General features: G+C 33.3%; 3 protein-coding genes across 3 annotated transcripts; all 3 read left to right on the forward strand.

Moving 5' to 3' along the window:
- Nucleotides 1-3,030: 3,030 nt before the first annotated feature.
- acd-1 (DEgenerin Like) lies at nt 3,031-7,500 on the forward strand. Its single transcript, NM_058894.4, has 14 exons — nt 3,031-3,152; nt 3,818-3,963; nt 4,008-4,053; nt 4,121-4,229; nt 4,282-4,369; nt 4,416-4,647; nt 5,152-5,470; nt 5,789-5,954; nt 6,010-6,078; nt 6,123-6,285; nt 6,374-6,465; nt 6,512-6,657; nt 6,709-6,776; nt 7,144-7,500. Exons 1-14 carry the CDS (start codon nt 3,046-3,048, stop codon nt 7,298-7,300), a joined length of 1,908 nt encoding a protein of 635 aa, NP_491295.2. The 5' UTR covers nt 3,031-3,045; the 3' UTR covers nt 7,301-7,500.
- Nucleotides 7,501-8,739: 1,239 nt separating this feature from the next.
- Nucleotides 8,740-11,718, forward strand: delm-2 (DEgenerin Linked to Mechanosensation; the record flags this gene model as incomplete). Its single annotated transcript, NM_058895.1, has 14 exons — nt 8,740-8,813; nt 8,857-8,990; nt 9,036-9,081; nt 9,126-9,234; nt 9,344-9,431; nt 9,479-9,710; nt 9,758-10,076; nt 10,355-10,520; nt 10,577-10,642; nt 10,685-10,847; nt 11,142-11,233; nt 11,282-11,427; nt 11,477-11,544; nt 11,595-11,718. 14 exons carry the CDS (start codon nt 8,740-8,742, stop codon nt 11,716-11,718), a joined length of 1,827 nt encoding a protein of 608 aa, NP_491296.1.
- Nucleotides 11,719-14,193: 2,475 nt separating this feature from the next.
- On the forward strand, nt 14,194-15,703 carry cyb-2.2 (Cyclin N-terminal domain-containing protein). The gene is made up of 4 exons (NM_058896.6): nt 14,194-14,614; nt 14,705-15,091; nt 15,136-15,238; nt 15,281-15,703. Exons 1-4 carry the CDS (start codon nt 14,211-14,213, stop codon nt 15,404-15,406), a joined length of 1,020 nt encoding a protein of 339 aa, NP_491297.1. The 5' UTR covers nt 14,194-14,210; the 3' UTR covers nt 15,407-15,703.
- The last annotated feature ends 296 nt before the right edge of the window (nt 15,704-15,999 follow it).

The raw sequence follows: 15,999 nt of genomic DNA on the forward strand, positions 1-15,999 counted from the left end.
TTTCAATAGATATTTGCAACGTGTAGCAAAAAATAACAAATTACCAGTTTTTTTTTGTAAGTGATGAGATTTGAAGTTGGGGTCCTTTAAACAGGATAAGTCGGTTTCACATTCACTACAAGTCAAATATATCTACTTCCTGCATTACAATTGTCTACAAAATATGATAAACGGTTGATGACTGAGCACATATATTTGTGGACGATGCTTCAAGTGACCAAATCGTAAAATTATTATGTCTAGCAAGGTGAGGTGCACAGAGTGGTCAGTTCCACACTATTTTTATCATCTTTATTTGGTTGTGAAAACTTGTACGAGTTCAAACTCTCAATTCGGTTACTGTAAATTGTTGACCGGTCGTGGTGATTTTGTTTGTCTGATTACATGCTAGTGGTATGATATTTATTTTATGGCAACCGACAGAAATAAATCTGATTTTTGAGAAGTTGATCTAGAAGCAGCACTACGATTTTAGGACAGTTTGAGGGCTGAAATTTTGAAATCTTGGCTGCAAACAATAATTTTCTGATTGACTAACTTAAGGAGACAACAAAATAACGCCTAATAAAAAATACGGACAGGTTGGCAAAATTAAAAATTTTTAGCTAGATTTTTAACCGTTTTCCAAGTTTAAACCGCCTATGGAACCGTCCTGAACAGTTTGTGTAAAATCTCACTGTAAAATTTGGTCTTTTAAGTATTTTGAGTCCATCCAAGAAAAAAAATACATAATTACTAATTACCTGGATCAGTCTACATTTAAAAATTGAATAAAGGGAGTCATTTGGAAGATATACTTGGAAAATAAATCATCTTGTGAGCGAACCAGAAAATCCAGATCCGGAGGATGGTGTGATCATCGAGCATCATATTTATACCTAATTTCTCTTTTTTTTCAGATTATCACATTCCTCACATGTTCCCTTCAAGGTATACTTTGACACGGAAACTACTGAACAAGCAATCAGCAATTAAAACATTAAAGCTGAGCACCGCCTATTTGCTCCACTGAGCTCGTAAAACAATTTAGCTATTTAATCACAGTAACACCTCCACCGATAGTTCAAAATTTTGAATTTTATCTAATTTGTAATGTTTAAAATATGAGTTTGAAATATGAGCCAATTGACTTACTAAAGTTTAGCACATCGATCCCTGCAACACATATAAAAAATTTTGATTATTGTACTAGAAGTATGACCCTTTAAACGATGGAGTACTGTAGTTGTGTTCACTTTTCTTGGGATTCCTTTGTTTGTTCTGAACTTCAGTACCAATAGAGGTTAAATGAAAAATGCCCAAACTTGTGTCCGGTTTACCATAGAAAACATTTAATTGAGTGTTTTTCAGCGTGTGTAATTTCTCAGACCTTTCTGATATTTGGTGACCCGCTCAATTTATGAGCTCTCCGATCGAACATTCTGATAAATCAACTGCCTAGGCATTCATCGAATTTATTCAAATAAATTCTAGAGTAACAAGAAATATCAACAAATGTTTGCTCAAACCTTATTTCTCCGCCTCTCTTTCGAGTTAACATGCACCCAGTTATATAAGCAGTTTCCCGCCAAAGAAGAAGAAGAAGCTTCTCCGTTTTTGTTGATTTTTACACCATGGTTGTTTTCAGACGGTTCGAGAAACACCAAAAGAAAATAAACCGAATAGAGAAGTCGAAACCAAAAAATCTGTAACTTCATACTTTTCCCTATTTTATGAGAGCTTCTTATCACCAAAACCTTAATCGTAGGAAGTTCGATCTTTCAAATAGTATTTCTAGATATTAAGTTTGTCGAGAAAAGTTCAATTGATAAGAATTTTTAAAACAATTAAACTTGATGCAAAAAAGTGGGAGGGTTACTGTAGGAATACTGATAACGACTTTTGACTCATTTTTCCATGAATCATTTTTGGTTTCTTGTTAGCTGCAAACCGAACGCTTTTTCGTTTTTTTTTAATTTATTTAAAATTTAAAAAACTTATAAATGTATTTTTTTGAAGTATATGCTAAACTTAAACTTAAACTAGCAATTAAAAAATAATGGCTGTTTTCAAAAACCGTTAAATATTATAATTTCATCCATAACATTGTCTACATTTCTGACTATTATTATTTCACAAACACTGTTTTGAAAAGTCACAGAGGTGTTCTTGACATGGAATCCGCAATCATCTGTCACTAAAAATTATTGTATCAATAAAATGATCTTCATGATCTTTTCTTTTATTTTCAATTAATCTTTATTCTTAACCCACCACGAAAGTAGTGATATAAGACCAAACTAACATCCATCAGGACATCGTTTAGAACAGCAGACCCCTTTGATCAAAAAGATGGTCCAGGATTTATAAATATTTTTAGATCTTAAATTCAGTTCTGTTGAATAACCGTGCTGTACATATATTTTCAATTGAATACACTTTCTTGTATTATTCTCGTACAAAAAAATAACTGTTTTCAAAATAAACTTTTTCGGAGGCTTTTTGAAAATAGTGTACTTGGAGCAAGTTTGTTGAAAATTTTAAAATTACAAAAATAGTATAAGATTCCCATAAATTAACTGTTATACATTTTGACCCGGAACTTCACTCCCCCCGTAATAGTTATTCAAAAAAAAACAAAAACATACATACATTTTCCATCGACCTGCACTCCCTCAAAAACCGGATATTCTCATATTCAAAGTCAACCTTTAAAAATCAAAAAAATCGCAAATCCAATTACAAAACCGTTTTTTATATTATTTTAGCGCACAGACACATTTTCATGTAGAACTTTTTAAAAAACGATCAATGGGTATTACATCGGATTTCGAAAGGATTTATTTTTCAATGAAAACAAAAAAAATTGAACCTAACTGTTGAATCTGTTCGTTTCAAATTGTTTTGTTTCACTTTTTAAACTGTCTTATCTTATCAGCTTTATATCAATATTTTGTTAATTTTACTCGTTTTCCACTTCGACTCTATTGCCTTGTTATCTATTTTTATAATGTCTTGCATTCCTAATGGTTACGGTATTCTAAAGTTATATTTTTTCAGAGAAAAATGGAGCCAACTTTATCTCCAAATTATCGAAATGAAGCTTTCGAACACGATGATTCATATTTGGTCAACTTTGTAGCCGGATCTTCTTCTGGAGAATCTTCAACTCCGTGGGTTTTGTAGGATAAATACTGTTTTTTTACGGTCGAGTGATTCTCACAGACAATTGTGAAAACAGTTATGTTGGAAAACGATAAAATGCTGGATTATTTATTTATTCGGAAGTGCAAAGTGCAAAGGGAAAATTTCTAAAACTGTCCTAGAATTAAAAGAATACCCCCCAAAGTGTTTAAAGTTTTTTGAAATTTGTTTTGTTTTTCTGTGAGGTGTATCTAAAATCTAAAAAGGGTCTCACATAAATATAGTATAGTTTTTTTGTTAGAATAAAAAAATTATCTTCTTTTCTAAAAACTAAAACTATTTTTAAAAAAGTCGCTCTGAAAGTTGACTCGAGTACTTTTTCCTTAGAATAAATTATAGAAAACGCCTCAGAAAAATTATTTAAGCCTGGTATTTATTTTATAATGTTTCGTGAAATTGGGAGCAATTTGAGTTGTCTTCAAAATATATTAAATTTTCAAAAAAAAGAACATTTCTAGAGTCGAGTGGAAAATTTATAAGTAACCAAAATTCCAAAAAACTAAAAATATTTTTGTTCGGTGTCACCTTTCCGTATGTAACTTTTATAAAACAGCTTTTTTAGTTTCCAATTTTTCCATGAAAAAACCAATTAATTCCGTGAAGAGTTTTCAAATTTAGTATTTAAAATTTCCAGGCCACCTTCCTTTGTCCCAAAATGCAATTTCCGCTACAACCAATCTCGATCTCAGATGATAATCGAAGTTCCAGTTGCTCAACTAAAAAAGCTCAGAAAACTGGAAGGAACCGTTTCAATAAAAAGGGAAACTCAACATTTTTGTGGTAAATTTCCAAAAGTTGAAGTTTACAAAATTAGTGTTTTGCAGAAACTACAACAATGCACGGACCAAAACGAATATTTCAAGGAAAACGGTAATTTCGTTTTAGCTTCTTTTCTGTTTTCCAGAAAAAAAAATTCCAAAAAATGCAAAAATTTCAGTTGGGCAACGTTATTCTGGCTCATAATGGTGTCGTGTTCCCTGGGACTTTTGATCACTCAAGTTTTTATTCTAGCCTCCGAATATCTCTCAAAACCAACTGTTTCAGATGTGAGACTTCATATGTTTTGGAGAATTGAAAATACAACATTTATACTTTCAGGTATCATTTCTAATTAATGAAGATGGAATGGACTTTCCTCTTATCACAATTTGCAATTTAAATCCAATTCGGAAAACTTATGTTAATGGTTAGAATTGTTTTTTCTGACTATACATAATTTCAATATTTTCCAGAAATCAACAAAACTGGTGAAGTGAGTCCTCCAATGATAAACTACATGATGAAATGGTTCACTGAAATTCCTACTCTCATCGGTGGTGCTGACAGGCCGACCTTGCATGAGGGAAACGAGGAGTTGAAGCTGTACATGAAAAATCATCTGAATTTCACTGTTGACAGTTTCTTTATGAATTCCGGCTTTAGTTGTCCTGATATTTTCAAGCTCTGCAGCTTTCAAGGAGAAATGTGAGTTTTTTTTTGAAACTACATAGAAGTGATGTATTATTTCCAATTTTCCAATGGTTTGGTTGAAAATACCATTCAAAACATATAGAATGTATTATGTTGTTAAAAACATTTCAATGCAGTAAAAATATACTTTTAAAAGGCCAGCCCAGTTTTGGCACCGGGAGAAAATGTGTACGGTTTATTGAAACTGAGTCAACCCTACCTTGCCACTAAAACACTGTTAAAATACATTCTGGAAACTTTTTTTACAGTATTTTGCCACTGGCAATCTGTTCTTCGCAAGATTTATATTCATTTACAATAGATATTAAACTTCAAATAAAAATTATGAAGTTCAAATTTTTTTTATTTTAAAATCCATATCTGTGGTTTCTATACAAAATTTTTTTTCATATCAGATTTGATAGTTTTTTAAACAGTGCAAAAACACAACCATTTTAAAGATAATATAAATAACTGTTTATTTAGTATGGTGCTGAACTAATGGGTGTTTTTTTTCAGATTTGACTGCTGCACCCTTTCGACAGAAGTTCTCACCCCTCTTGGGAAATGTTTCACATTGGATCTTTCAAGTAGTACAAAAGCAAGCATGCACAAACAAACAGAACCTGGAATTCAAGCGGGTCTTGCAATTACCCTGGATGCACATCTTGAGGAGCAGTTTGATGGCTCAAATGGAATGGATGCACTTTTTACAAATTCATTTGTGAATGGATTTCGATATTTCGTTCATCCACCTAACACTATTCCACATTTGTCATCTGATGAGTTCACAGTTTCCCCGAACACTGTGGCGTTTTCAGCAATTTCTAGCGATCGGGTGAGTAATTTTATATAGTCTCCTAGGAAGCTTAAAATTTTGTTCAATAATGCTCCGAGATATTTTGGTTTTGATTTTCAGTAAATTTTAAGTGTTGAAAATTATAATCTCCGTCTGAAAGTGCATGTTTAACTTTTTAAAGTTTTATTTGCAAAACTAGGTTTCTGAAACTATTCAGAAGGAAAAGATGTCGAAAGAATTTTGAAACTTTTTCAAAAAAATTTTCAATAAAATTTTCAAATTGTGTTGACTTCAACTTTTCCCTGCATAAATTCACAGGAAAATATTCTTTCTCACTAAATGTTTTTACTTTTTCAGTACGTGCTCCTACCTACTCATCAATGGGGAAACTGCACCGAAAATTTTCCAGATGGAATTCAATCCAACTTATCGTATAGTTCTGGTAACTGTCTTTCACTCTGCAAAGCTAAATTTTACATGGAAAATTGTGGATGCACACCTGCCTTATATAATATTGAAAATAGTATGTTTTTTTTTTGTTAAAGTTTGTTTTTGTGTTTTTTACCTTAAATTTCCAGACCTCAAAGAATGCACCCCGTATGAAACAACAACGTGTCTAGACAATATTCTTGCTAAACCTAACAAAGGTATTTCAAAAATGAAAAATCTATATTTAAAAAAATATATTTAGAAACCGGAAAGATAGAATTCCAAACTCCAAATTGCAAGGCTTGTGCTCAACAGTGTAACAGTTTGGTTTACCGTGCCTATAATTCATATGGTAGTCAGTTTTCCGCTGGAGCATTCCATTATCTTAAATCTATAAATCCGGAATGGACTGATGGACACATGAGGTAACGAGACTACTATGTTTGAAATATTCTGGAGATCAACTGGAATTTTCATGATATCTTATTATGCAATTCATGTTTTTTGTTTCAGAGCAAATTTTCAAATGATCAACATTTTCTACCGAGACATGTCTTACACAGAATATAATCAAGTTCAAGATGCATCTGTCACGCAACTTCTCAGTAAGAGCTCACCCCAATTTATGATTTTCTAACTTTTATTTCCTAGGTGACATTGGTGGTAATATGGGAATGTTCTTGGGAATGTCAGTCATCACTATCACTGAAATTTGTCTCTTCTTCTCGAAAATGTTCTGGTTAGGATTTTCGAAAAAACGAAGGGACTATATGTATTCGAAAAGAGTTAATGAGAAGGTATAATTGTTGAAATTAAAAAAAAAACTTAGTGGTTTTTCAAATTTTCAGACTCATGAGAGAGAAGTTTGCGAGACAGTTGAGAAAATGAAAGCGATAGCGTCGCAGGGAAATTTGTCGTGAGTTTCTTTTTAACTAACTTGTGCCGGTAAAAGCCTGAGAATTCACTCAAAAATCTGAAAACTAACATCTAAAATTTTGAAATTTCACTCTTAAAGATTTTAAAATTTACGTAGGAATCTGAGTATTCTGAAAATCAATAAATTAAAAAATTATTCTGAAATTTTGAATGGAAGTCTAGTGATATTGTCTTCAAAATTTACATATCCAGAACATTATTTTTATATTTTCAATGAAAATATTCTGGATTTTTAAGATTTTCAGACTCAAAATTATAAATGGGAAAACTGGTAGAGTTCATCTAAAACATTAAATTCGAATTATTTTCAATCAGGAGCACTAAAACACGTAATCTGAAAATTTCAGCTCCATTGCCGGCACCACTTCCGCTAAAAATTCGATTCCAAATGACAATGTTGAATTCCGGATAAACTTGAAAGACTTGGCCGATCAGCTGGATTCAGACTCAGGATACAGCCAAAATCAACCTGACTCCCGGAACGCGAGTTTTCAAAAATATTAATTTTTTCGATCTTATGTTGTATTTGTTATACATAATTGTCATTTTACTGCAGGTACATTTATTCGGGTTCTTTCTAATATTTCGGTTAATTTTCAAATAAAACGTCCAGTAAAAATTGTCAGTGTTGAAATTATTACCACATGTAGAATTCAAAAAACTAAACATTTGTTCCGAGAAATAAAGTAAAGTTTCATTCAAAACCATATATCAAACATTCAAAAAAATTCACAATTTCCTTCAGACGACGGATAATCGGAAAACCTGTTATACAAGCGTTCATGCACTTTTCTGTTAAAATAAACATAGAGCATACCTAGTAGCAATGGTAGCAATGGTAATAGGTTGATAAACCAATTTTTGCTTTTTGTGAGCCTATAGGTAGAAACCGTCTACCTCGGTGCCTACAAGGCAGACGTAACTCCTAAAATTCTCTTTTGACTACTAAAAATATTGCGAGTCGTGATGTGAGTGCTTGCAGCTCTAGAAAAAAGTGCATTGACTGTAATAGCTTCTATCAATTGGCTCTGAATTTACCTACATTTCCTACTTACTTACTTACAGTAGTTTTCACTACTGAATTTTTCAAAAAATTTCAAGAATTAAAAGTTTGGAATTGGTCATTGAACAAAGCACAAAATATATTTCAACGAGAAGAAAAAAATCACTTTCAAAAGTTCATTTGTGACTTGTCCCAAAACTTCCGACTCTTTTTCATTTTCCACTCAATGATCCGTGAGCTCGCTCACCGGTCAAAATTCAAAAATCTGATAAATCAAAGGAGAGTCATTCTCCTCTCCATTTCTACAAAAGGTGTTCACGGGCGTGAGAGAGCATGTGAACATAAGAGACGCCTTGTTTGCCAATGCCTTTTACCTACTGCAACAGCTCCTTTGATCTAGACGTAGTCTGAGCTAGAACTATAAAAGGATGCTATAAATTACGGAAAATGTTGTTGTTTTGTGTTGTAATAGGGTTTGGAGCAACAACAAAAATTAATTAATAAGAAATACAAACTTTTTTGTAATTTTTTAAATGAATTAAATATCGAATTAATTTCCTCTCGATTGTTTTAAAGTAAAAATTGAAGATTCTGTGTTACACCTGGTGTGGTCTTAAGACAATTTCAAGCAGTCAGCTTCTCGTTATATTTCAAGGTTTTTTTTTAATCTAAATTCAAAAAATTCGTATATAATCATTGACAGTTAGAATAATAATGAGTAAATTGTTGTATATGCAGAAATACAAGAAGAAATTGAGCAAACTCTTGAATTTACAAATAAAAATCTAGTCAAACATTAATTGTATTTTCTTAATTTTTCTAAATGAAATTGTGCTCCAAATTTGGTTTCTAGTGTGCTTTAAAATATATAAACTCAAAGTTTCAAATTTATCATGATTTTTTCTATTGGATTACTGTAGGTATTATTTTACAGATAAAAATGATTCCAACAATATCGAAGCCAAAAACCAACCAATCTACAAAATCTGCAAGAAAATCTTCTAATGAGAGCCCGTAAGTCAGATAAAACATATTTTTCTTTCAATAAAAATTTCAGGTACCCCAGTGTAACATTCCGCCCTAATTCTTCTCTTTCTCACTTGATAATTGAAGTTCCGGTAGCTCAGCTAAAAAAGTTCAAGCATGCTGGGGAAACTGTTTCCGTAGAACGGGAGACCCAGCATTTTTGTGGTTTGTTAAACAGTTGTATGAAATGCAAAATTACATTTTTTGCAGAAACCACTACAATGCATGGACCGAAGAGAATATTTCAAGGAAAACGGTTAGCATTTTTGGATCTTCGAAAAAATTGAATGGTTGTTTCAGGTGGGCAACATTATTTTGGCTGATTATGGTATGCACCTCCATTGGACTTCTGATTACTCAAGTGTGCATTTTGGCATCAAATTATCTCTCAAAGCCGGTTGTATCTGATGTAAGTGTTACATTTTTTTGCAAGGTGCGTCCGTCTCATTACTGAGAAATTAAAGTTGAATTTTTAAAAATGTATGAACTTTTTGAGGCCAAAAGCTAAAATCTTCCAGGTATCATTTCTAATCAATGAAGAAGGAATCCAATTCCCCCAGATTACCATTTGCAACTTTACACCAATTCGAAAAACTTTTGTTAATGGTATCACAGTTTTACAAGCTTCTCAACTGCTCAATCGAAAGTTTCAGAAATGAACAAAACCGGCCAAATAAGTCCTAATATGATCAACTACATAATGCATTGGTTCACTGAAGTTCCAATTTTGATTGGCAGCTCGAATTGGCAATTGTTGCATGAAGGAAATAAAGATTTGCAAGAATATCAGAAAAATAACCCAAATTTCACAGTACAAGGATTTTTCATAGATGCTGGTTTCAGTTGTTCCGATATTTTTAAACTGTGTAGCTTCCAAGGCGAAACGTGAGTTTTAGAAAACTCTCCTGTGCTTCCTTAAATAATGATTTCAGATTTGATTGTTGCTCAATTTCCACTCCGGTTTTGACACCACTCGGTAAATGTTATACTTTGGATCTTTTGAGCAGTACAAAACCAAGTATGCACAAACAAACAGAACCTGGAATTCAAGCAGGTCTTGCAATTACATTGGATGCACATCTTGAGGAGCAGTTTGATGGCTCAAATGGAATGGATGCACTTTTTACGAATTCATTTGTAAATGGATTTCAATATTTCGTTCATCCACCTAACACTATTCCACATTTGTCATCTGATGAGTTTACAGTTACTCCGAATTCTGTAGCGTACACCGCTATATCAAGTGAACGGGTATGATCATTCGGAATGTAGCGTCAACTTCTTCTCCAACTTTTGCCCAAAAAATCCCAACTATGTTTATAATTGCCGAAGCTTGAACCAACGTTGGGCAAGACTTGGGCAAAACAACACCCAAATGTAACTGTAGTTTGAACAAATAATTTACAAAGTTTTACACCGAAACTACAATTTTCGACTAAACTTGGACAAGGTCAAAGTTAAGTCTTACCCTACTTTTGCTTCAACTTTGACAATTCTGAACCAAATTTTTTTATTATTTTCTTTCACAGTTTGAACTTCTGCCCACCAATAAATGGGGTAACTGCACGGAGCATTATCCAAGTGGAATCAAGTCTGATCTACCTTACCTCACTGGAAATTGCGTTTCACTTTGCAAAGCTAAATTTTTTATGGAAAACTGTGGATGTACACCGGCAGTCTACAATAATGAGCGGAGTATGGTTTACTTACTTTGATGCTCATCACCTTCTTTTTTTTTTGAAAATTTCCAGATTTGAAAGAATGCACGCCATTTGAAACGTTAGCCTGTGTCAATAATCATAATGGGTCTAACAACGGTAAGCTAAAAAGAACTTCTGTAAAAGTTGGCGAAATTTCAGCAACAGGGAAACTGGAGTTCAAACTTCCACGTTGTGCTCAATGTGCTCAGCAATGCAATAATCTGATATATCGAGCGTTCAACTCCCAGGGTAACCAGTTTTCGGCGAGAGCCTTTGAATGGTTTCGCACAAATAACTCAAATTGGACAATGGCACACATCAAGTGAGTTATTTCGAATTTTTCTGTTTTCAAGTTCAGTTCGAGTGTGGCTATGTTCCAGGTAGGCACTGACATGCCTACCTACCTACTTTCAACGTGGCATGTTTTGTGCTTACTTCTAATGTAGACCAGTTATTTGAATTGAACACTGTTTATCAAATTTATTTTGGTTTATTGGTGATTTCTCAAAAATTTCCAATAAGACTACGTCAAAAAATAATATTTTATTCAATAACTTTTAACTAACAGGTAGGCCCACATGCCGAAAAACGTGCCTACCTCTATATTTAATTTCAGAACCAACTTCCAAATAATCCACATTTTCTACCAAGATATGTCAAACACAGAGTATAATCAAGTTCAAGATGCATCAATTTCAGATCTTTTAAGTGAGAAATTGAATTGCATTTCATCCAATTTGTCTCAACTATATTCAGGTAACATTGGAGGAAATATGGGAATGTTCTTGGGAATGTCACTTATCACAATAACCGAGATTTGCCTTTATTTCTCGAAAATCATTTGGTTAGGAATTTCAAAGAAGCGACGGGAGTACATGTATTCAAAACGGGTTCATGAAAAGGTATTTCTGAAAATTCGACCGGAAAATTATAGAAATCAAATAATTTCAGACTCATAAAAAAGAAATTGTCGAGACGGTTGAGAAGATGAAAGTTATTGAATCGAAACGAAAATTATCGTGAGTAAACTACCTATTTTTGGTTTTCTAATTGATGAATTCTCGTTCAGATCACCTATCGGTTTTGAAAATCAAATTTCGTGGAATTCGAACGACAACGTTGAATTTCGAATAAATCTTAACAATTTGGAACGGGAATTTGAAGCCGTCGGATCAAGGAGCGTTTTGATCTGAACTTTAATTGATCTGAGCTGTAAATTTTGAAAACCATTTCTGAAACATTTATGGCCGAGTTTTGTTTGGCTAGGCCATGTCGCTACTTACAATTTTTATGTCGGGTTTAGTATTTTTTCGGGTTTTCCAACTTTTTTGAGAATAACATCTTCTTAATTTTTTAATTTCATTACTAAAGTGTTGTGGAAGTTAGAATGGAACAAGGATGAGCTTGGTACATGTGATGTCTGAAAAGATTTTTTTGAGAATCGAAAAACGGAGTTTTGATTTCTCGTCATAGCGCAGAAAAACGGCGTGAGGCGGGTAGATCGGAGGCAGGCGTCAAGCCTTGAAACCTGGTTTGCCTCCCATGGAGGGCCTACTTTTCTAATTGCCTATTCGTTTTAACTTTTGTTCATGAGAACTTTGAAAAAATGAAAGTGTAAGGAAAGACGCTCAGCGGACCAAATAACTTCCAAAACTCGCTAAAGTATCTTCAAACTGGCGTAACTCAAAAAATACACGTCTGGAGAACAACTCTCCAACTAACAAAATGATCAAAAATATTTTTTCTTTTTATTTCATTAATTTTTATTTTAATACATCAACTATTTGTAGAGTTGCACAGAGTCAAAGCTATTTTTCCAAAATTCACGAAAAATTTTGAGAACTCTTTTGTTGTACCCTTCATAACTCAACTTCCATTAAATTTTAGAAATTGAAATTTATTGAGTAGTGAGTAAAAAATATTTCTCCACGTTTTATCAGTTTCAAAATTTTTGATATTTTCATGTTCCGCCAAGTTATAGACCGTTTTCTGAAAAAATCAAATTTCAGCCATAAAACTCTTCATATCCAACGCGTACGTAGAAACTTGAAATTTAGACGAAACATCGCACTTTTTAGTGCTCTATCAGGTTCCATCAGAAATTTTTGAAAAATATTGCTCATTTCCAAAATCGTCCTTCGTTCCGAAAGATGAAATCGGACTGTTGCTTTTCGAAAAATAGGCGAAAAAATCAATTTGCGATTTTTGGGTTTTTGGGATATTTTTAGAAAGCTGAGAACACGCTATTTACGAATTTCATATTCATTTTAGGTGAATTCTTGCTTAAAAGGACCTAAAAATTAAACAAAAAGAACATAATTTTAATTCTCACGTGAAATGTTTTGGTAACTTGCTCTGTGCTTCAATTGTTTTATTGCAAATAAAGATTTCACGTGAGAATTAAAATTATGTTCTTTTTGTTTAATTTTTAGGTCCTTTTAAACAAGAATTCACCTAAAATGAATATGAAATTCGTAAATAGCGTGTTCTCAGCTTTCTAAAAATATCCCAAAAACCCAAAAATCGCAAATTGATTTTTTCGCCCATTTTCCGAACAGCAAAAGTCCGATTTCATTTTTCGGAGCGAAGGACGATTTTGGAGATGAGCAATATTTTTCAAAAATTTCTGATGGAACCTGATAGATCACTAAAAATTGCGATGTTTCGTCCAAATTTCAAGTTTCTACGTTGGATATGAAGAGTTTTATGGCTGAAATTTGATTTTTTCAGAAAACGGTCTATAACTTGGCGGAACATGAAAATATCAAAAATTTTGAAACTGATAAAACGTGGAGAAATATTTTTCACTCACATTTCAACAAATTGTATTTTCTAAAATTCAATGGATGTTGGGTTGTTATATTTCAATATATTTCAAATATATTTAATGTTGCTTTGAGAAGTATATGATTGAAAAATAGGAGAAGGCTTTCTCGCCAACCTAATACTTTTCTGAAATAAACATGTAGAATTCCATTGCATTGTTTTCCAGTTAACACGAAGAGTTGTTAGAAGGCCTGACATTCCAACTATAAATGAACTGAAGTCAGTCATACTGTGCTATTTACTCCAGTTTTTATTTTTATATTGTCAGTACCATGGAAAGAACGCCATCTCTGGTCAAATTGCTCGAGCTGCTCAAGCATAATTACCTGAGACTTCGTTTCTTGTGTTCTATAGTTGCTATAATTTCATCTCTCAATTCAATTTCAACTTTTCAGGTAAGTTTTATCCATATCTTTTCTTAACCAAAATTCATAGACAATCTGAAAGGAATATTGAAAACTGTCATTTGTTTTTTTGAAATTCAAAGCAGCGACTTATACACTGTAAAAAAATAATATGAAAATTTGAAGAAGTTATGTCCAATTTAAATTTATTGATAATCTAGACTTGAAATTCTAACCCGCTACAGTAAACCACCACACCTGCGCATCATACCTGGAAAAAAGTTTTTTTTTTCTCGCGCGCGCGCGGCACAATTTGTATTCAGTTTTTTGTGTGTGGCTCCTTTTTCATTTTCCTAAATTTTTGGCGTTTCAATACCAATTTATCTATTTTTCCTGATAGTTGCAACTTGCCTATATTTTGTTAAATACTAATTCTTCCTTCATATATTTTTATCTAAAGTTTCGTGTAATACTTTTTTTAAAGACTAATTTTTGCAGCCGGAGGTCTCGATAAAATGTTGCGAGCTACTACAAGCATTAGAAAAATCACGAAAAATTTGGAAAAAAGGAGCTCCGTCAAGAATCAACATGAAAACGGATCCTCGACGCCAGTCAATACCGAAGGTCTTGCCGTTGGGCCAAGAACAAAACTGGAGGAAGAGTTCAATTGCATGGCTGAAGACATTTACAACTACCTTGTTCATCACGAGAAAAAATATGTTCTTGACGACAGCTTCATAAATGGAGGAAATGTTAATTCTAAGATGCGCCGCATCCTTGTTGACTGGCTTGTCCAAGTTCATCTTCGCTTCCACCTCACCCCTGAGACGCTTCACCTGACGATTTTCGTTCTGGATCGAATTATCGTGAAGAACATTGTCTCCAAGGCGGAATTCCAGCTTCTCGGTGTTGCAGCTTTGTAAGATCGTTTTTTTTTTGTAAAATTATAGATAATCTTTTGTAGATCAGAAAATTAACAATAGTTTTTATGCAATATTAATGATTTCAGGTTCGTTGCCTCCAAATTCGAAGATATTTACTTGCCAGACATCCTCGAATACGAGTTGATCACTGAGAACACATTCAGCAAGAAGCAGATATTGGCTATGGAACAGACCATCCTCAACGCCTTGAACTTTGACTTGTCCTGCCCATCTTCGCTTGTCTTCCTCCGTTATATCTCAAAAACTCTCACAGAGAATGACGTCAATCCAATCGATAAGGAAACGTTCTATTATGTGCACAATATCTCCAAGTGTCTCGGAGAACTCGCATTGCTCGATTCGGTCATGTCTACGGTTCCAAGGTCGCACGTTGCTAGTGCTTCGATGATCATCACTCTCAATATTATCTCCGTTGATGGAATTAATCCGAAGACTGCTGCATCGATGATTCGGTAGATTCAATTTTTTTCGAAAATTTTACAAGAATTTGTTTCAGCAAACAATTCGGAGCCTCCAAGCAAGATATTTATGATGCTATCTCTCTGCTCGCTCAAGTCGCATATAAAAACTTCAGACATCAGAAGCTTTGCGCCATTAGGGTAATATATTTTTACAAAATGTTTACTCAGTTTTGTTTTCAGGAAAAGTACCAGTCCAGCAAGTTTGGACGAGTATCCTACTTGATGACCGACGAAATCTTGGAGAAAATTCACCGGATGGGGCGCAACCTTGAGGCTTCAGAAGCTGAAACATCAGAAATGGAATGAGAACTATACTTCATCACCCAATACGTTCCTGTGTTCTGCTTGTTTCCCCATTGCACTTACCTTCGGCTTATATTCATGTACTTTTTCTGTTCCATTTCCCCAATCTTCGAAATCTCTAACACATTGTATCAAATCTTTTTCGCACCTTCGTTTGTATCGATCTCATATTAACTTATTTAGTCTTCACTCACTGTTCAAATCTGATATTTTAACTAGAATGAGCAAAAACTTGCTGATGAAATCTATGTGCTATTAAATATGTTAAATGAAATGAGCATAAATCTTGTACTAAATTGTAGAAATTTACAACATTATTAAAACAACCAGATACAAGCAAATCTTGCATTAAATAGTTTATTTGCCTTTTTCTAAAAAAATAAAAAATTGGGAAAGTAATATTTTTTGAACAGCGCGCGTTTTCAAAACCGACGGCCACATTAAAAGCCTCTTCCATGCTTCGTGTAATCCGCGAGGACTATCATCATATATATTTTTAGCACCTGGCGCGTTCCATTTTTTTCTGAAAATTCGAGCGCTTGCGCAGATTTAAAAAATGTTTACTTAAAAGATGTCTTCATTTTTAAACGCTGAAT

This window comes from Caenorhabditis elegans, chromosome I, assembly GCF_000002985.6.
Source record: "Caenorhabditis elegans chromosome I".
Lineage (NCBI taxonomy): Eukaryota > Metazoa > Nematoda > Chromadorea > Rhabditida > Rhabditidae > Caenorhabditis > Caenorhabditis elegans.

Excerpts from the sequence above, each read along its gene's own strand:
- cyb-2.2 (NM_058896.6), top strand. The coding sequence starts at position 14,211 with ATGTTGCGAGCTACTACAAGCATTAGAAAAATCACGAAAAATTTGGAA. Across the intron at positions 14,615-14,704 it reads CTTCTCGGTGTTGCAGCTTT|GTTCGTTGCCTCCAAATTCG; the intron begins GTAAGATCGTTT and ends TAATGATTTCAG. Across the intron at positions 15,092-15,135 it reads ACTGCTGCATCGATGATTCG|CAAACAATTCGGAGCCTCCA; the intron begins GTAGATTCAATT and ends AATTTGTTTCAG.
- acd-1 (NM_058894.4), top strand. The coding sequence starts at position 3,046 with ATGGAGCCAACTTTATCTCCAAATTATCGAAATGAAGCTTTCGAACAC. Across the intron at positions 3,153-3,817 it reads TCTGGAGAATCTTCAACTCC|GCCACCTTCCTTTGTCCCAA; the intron begins GTGGGTTTTGTA and ends TAAAATTTCCAG. Across the intron at positions 4,370-4,415 it reads TCGGAAAACTTATGTTAATG|AAATCAACAAAACTGGTGAA; the intron begins GTTAGAATTGTT and ends AATATTTTCCAG.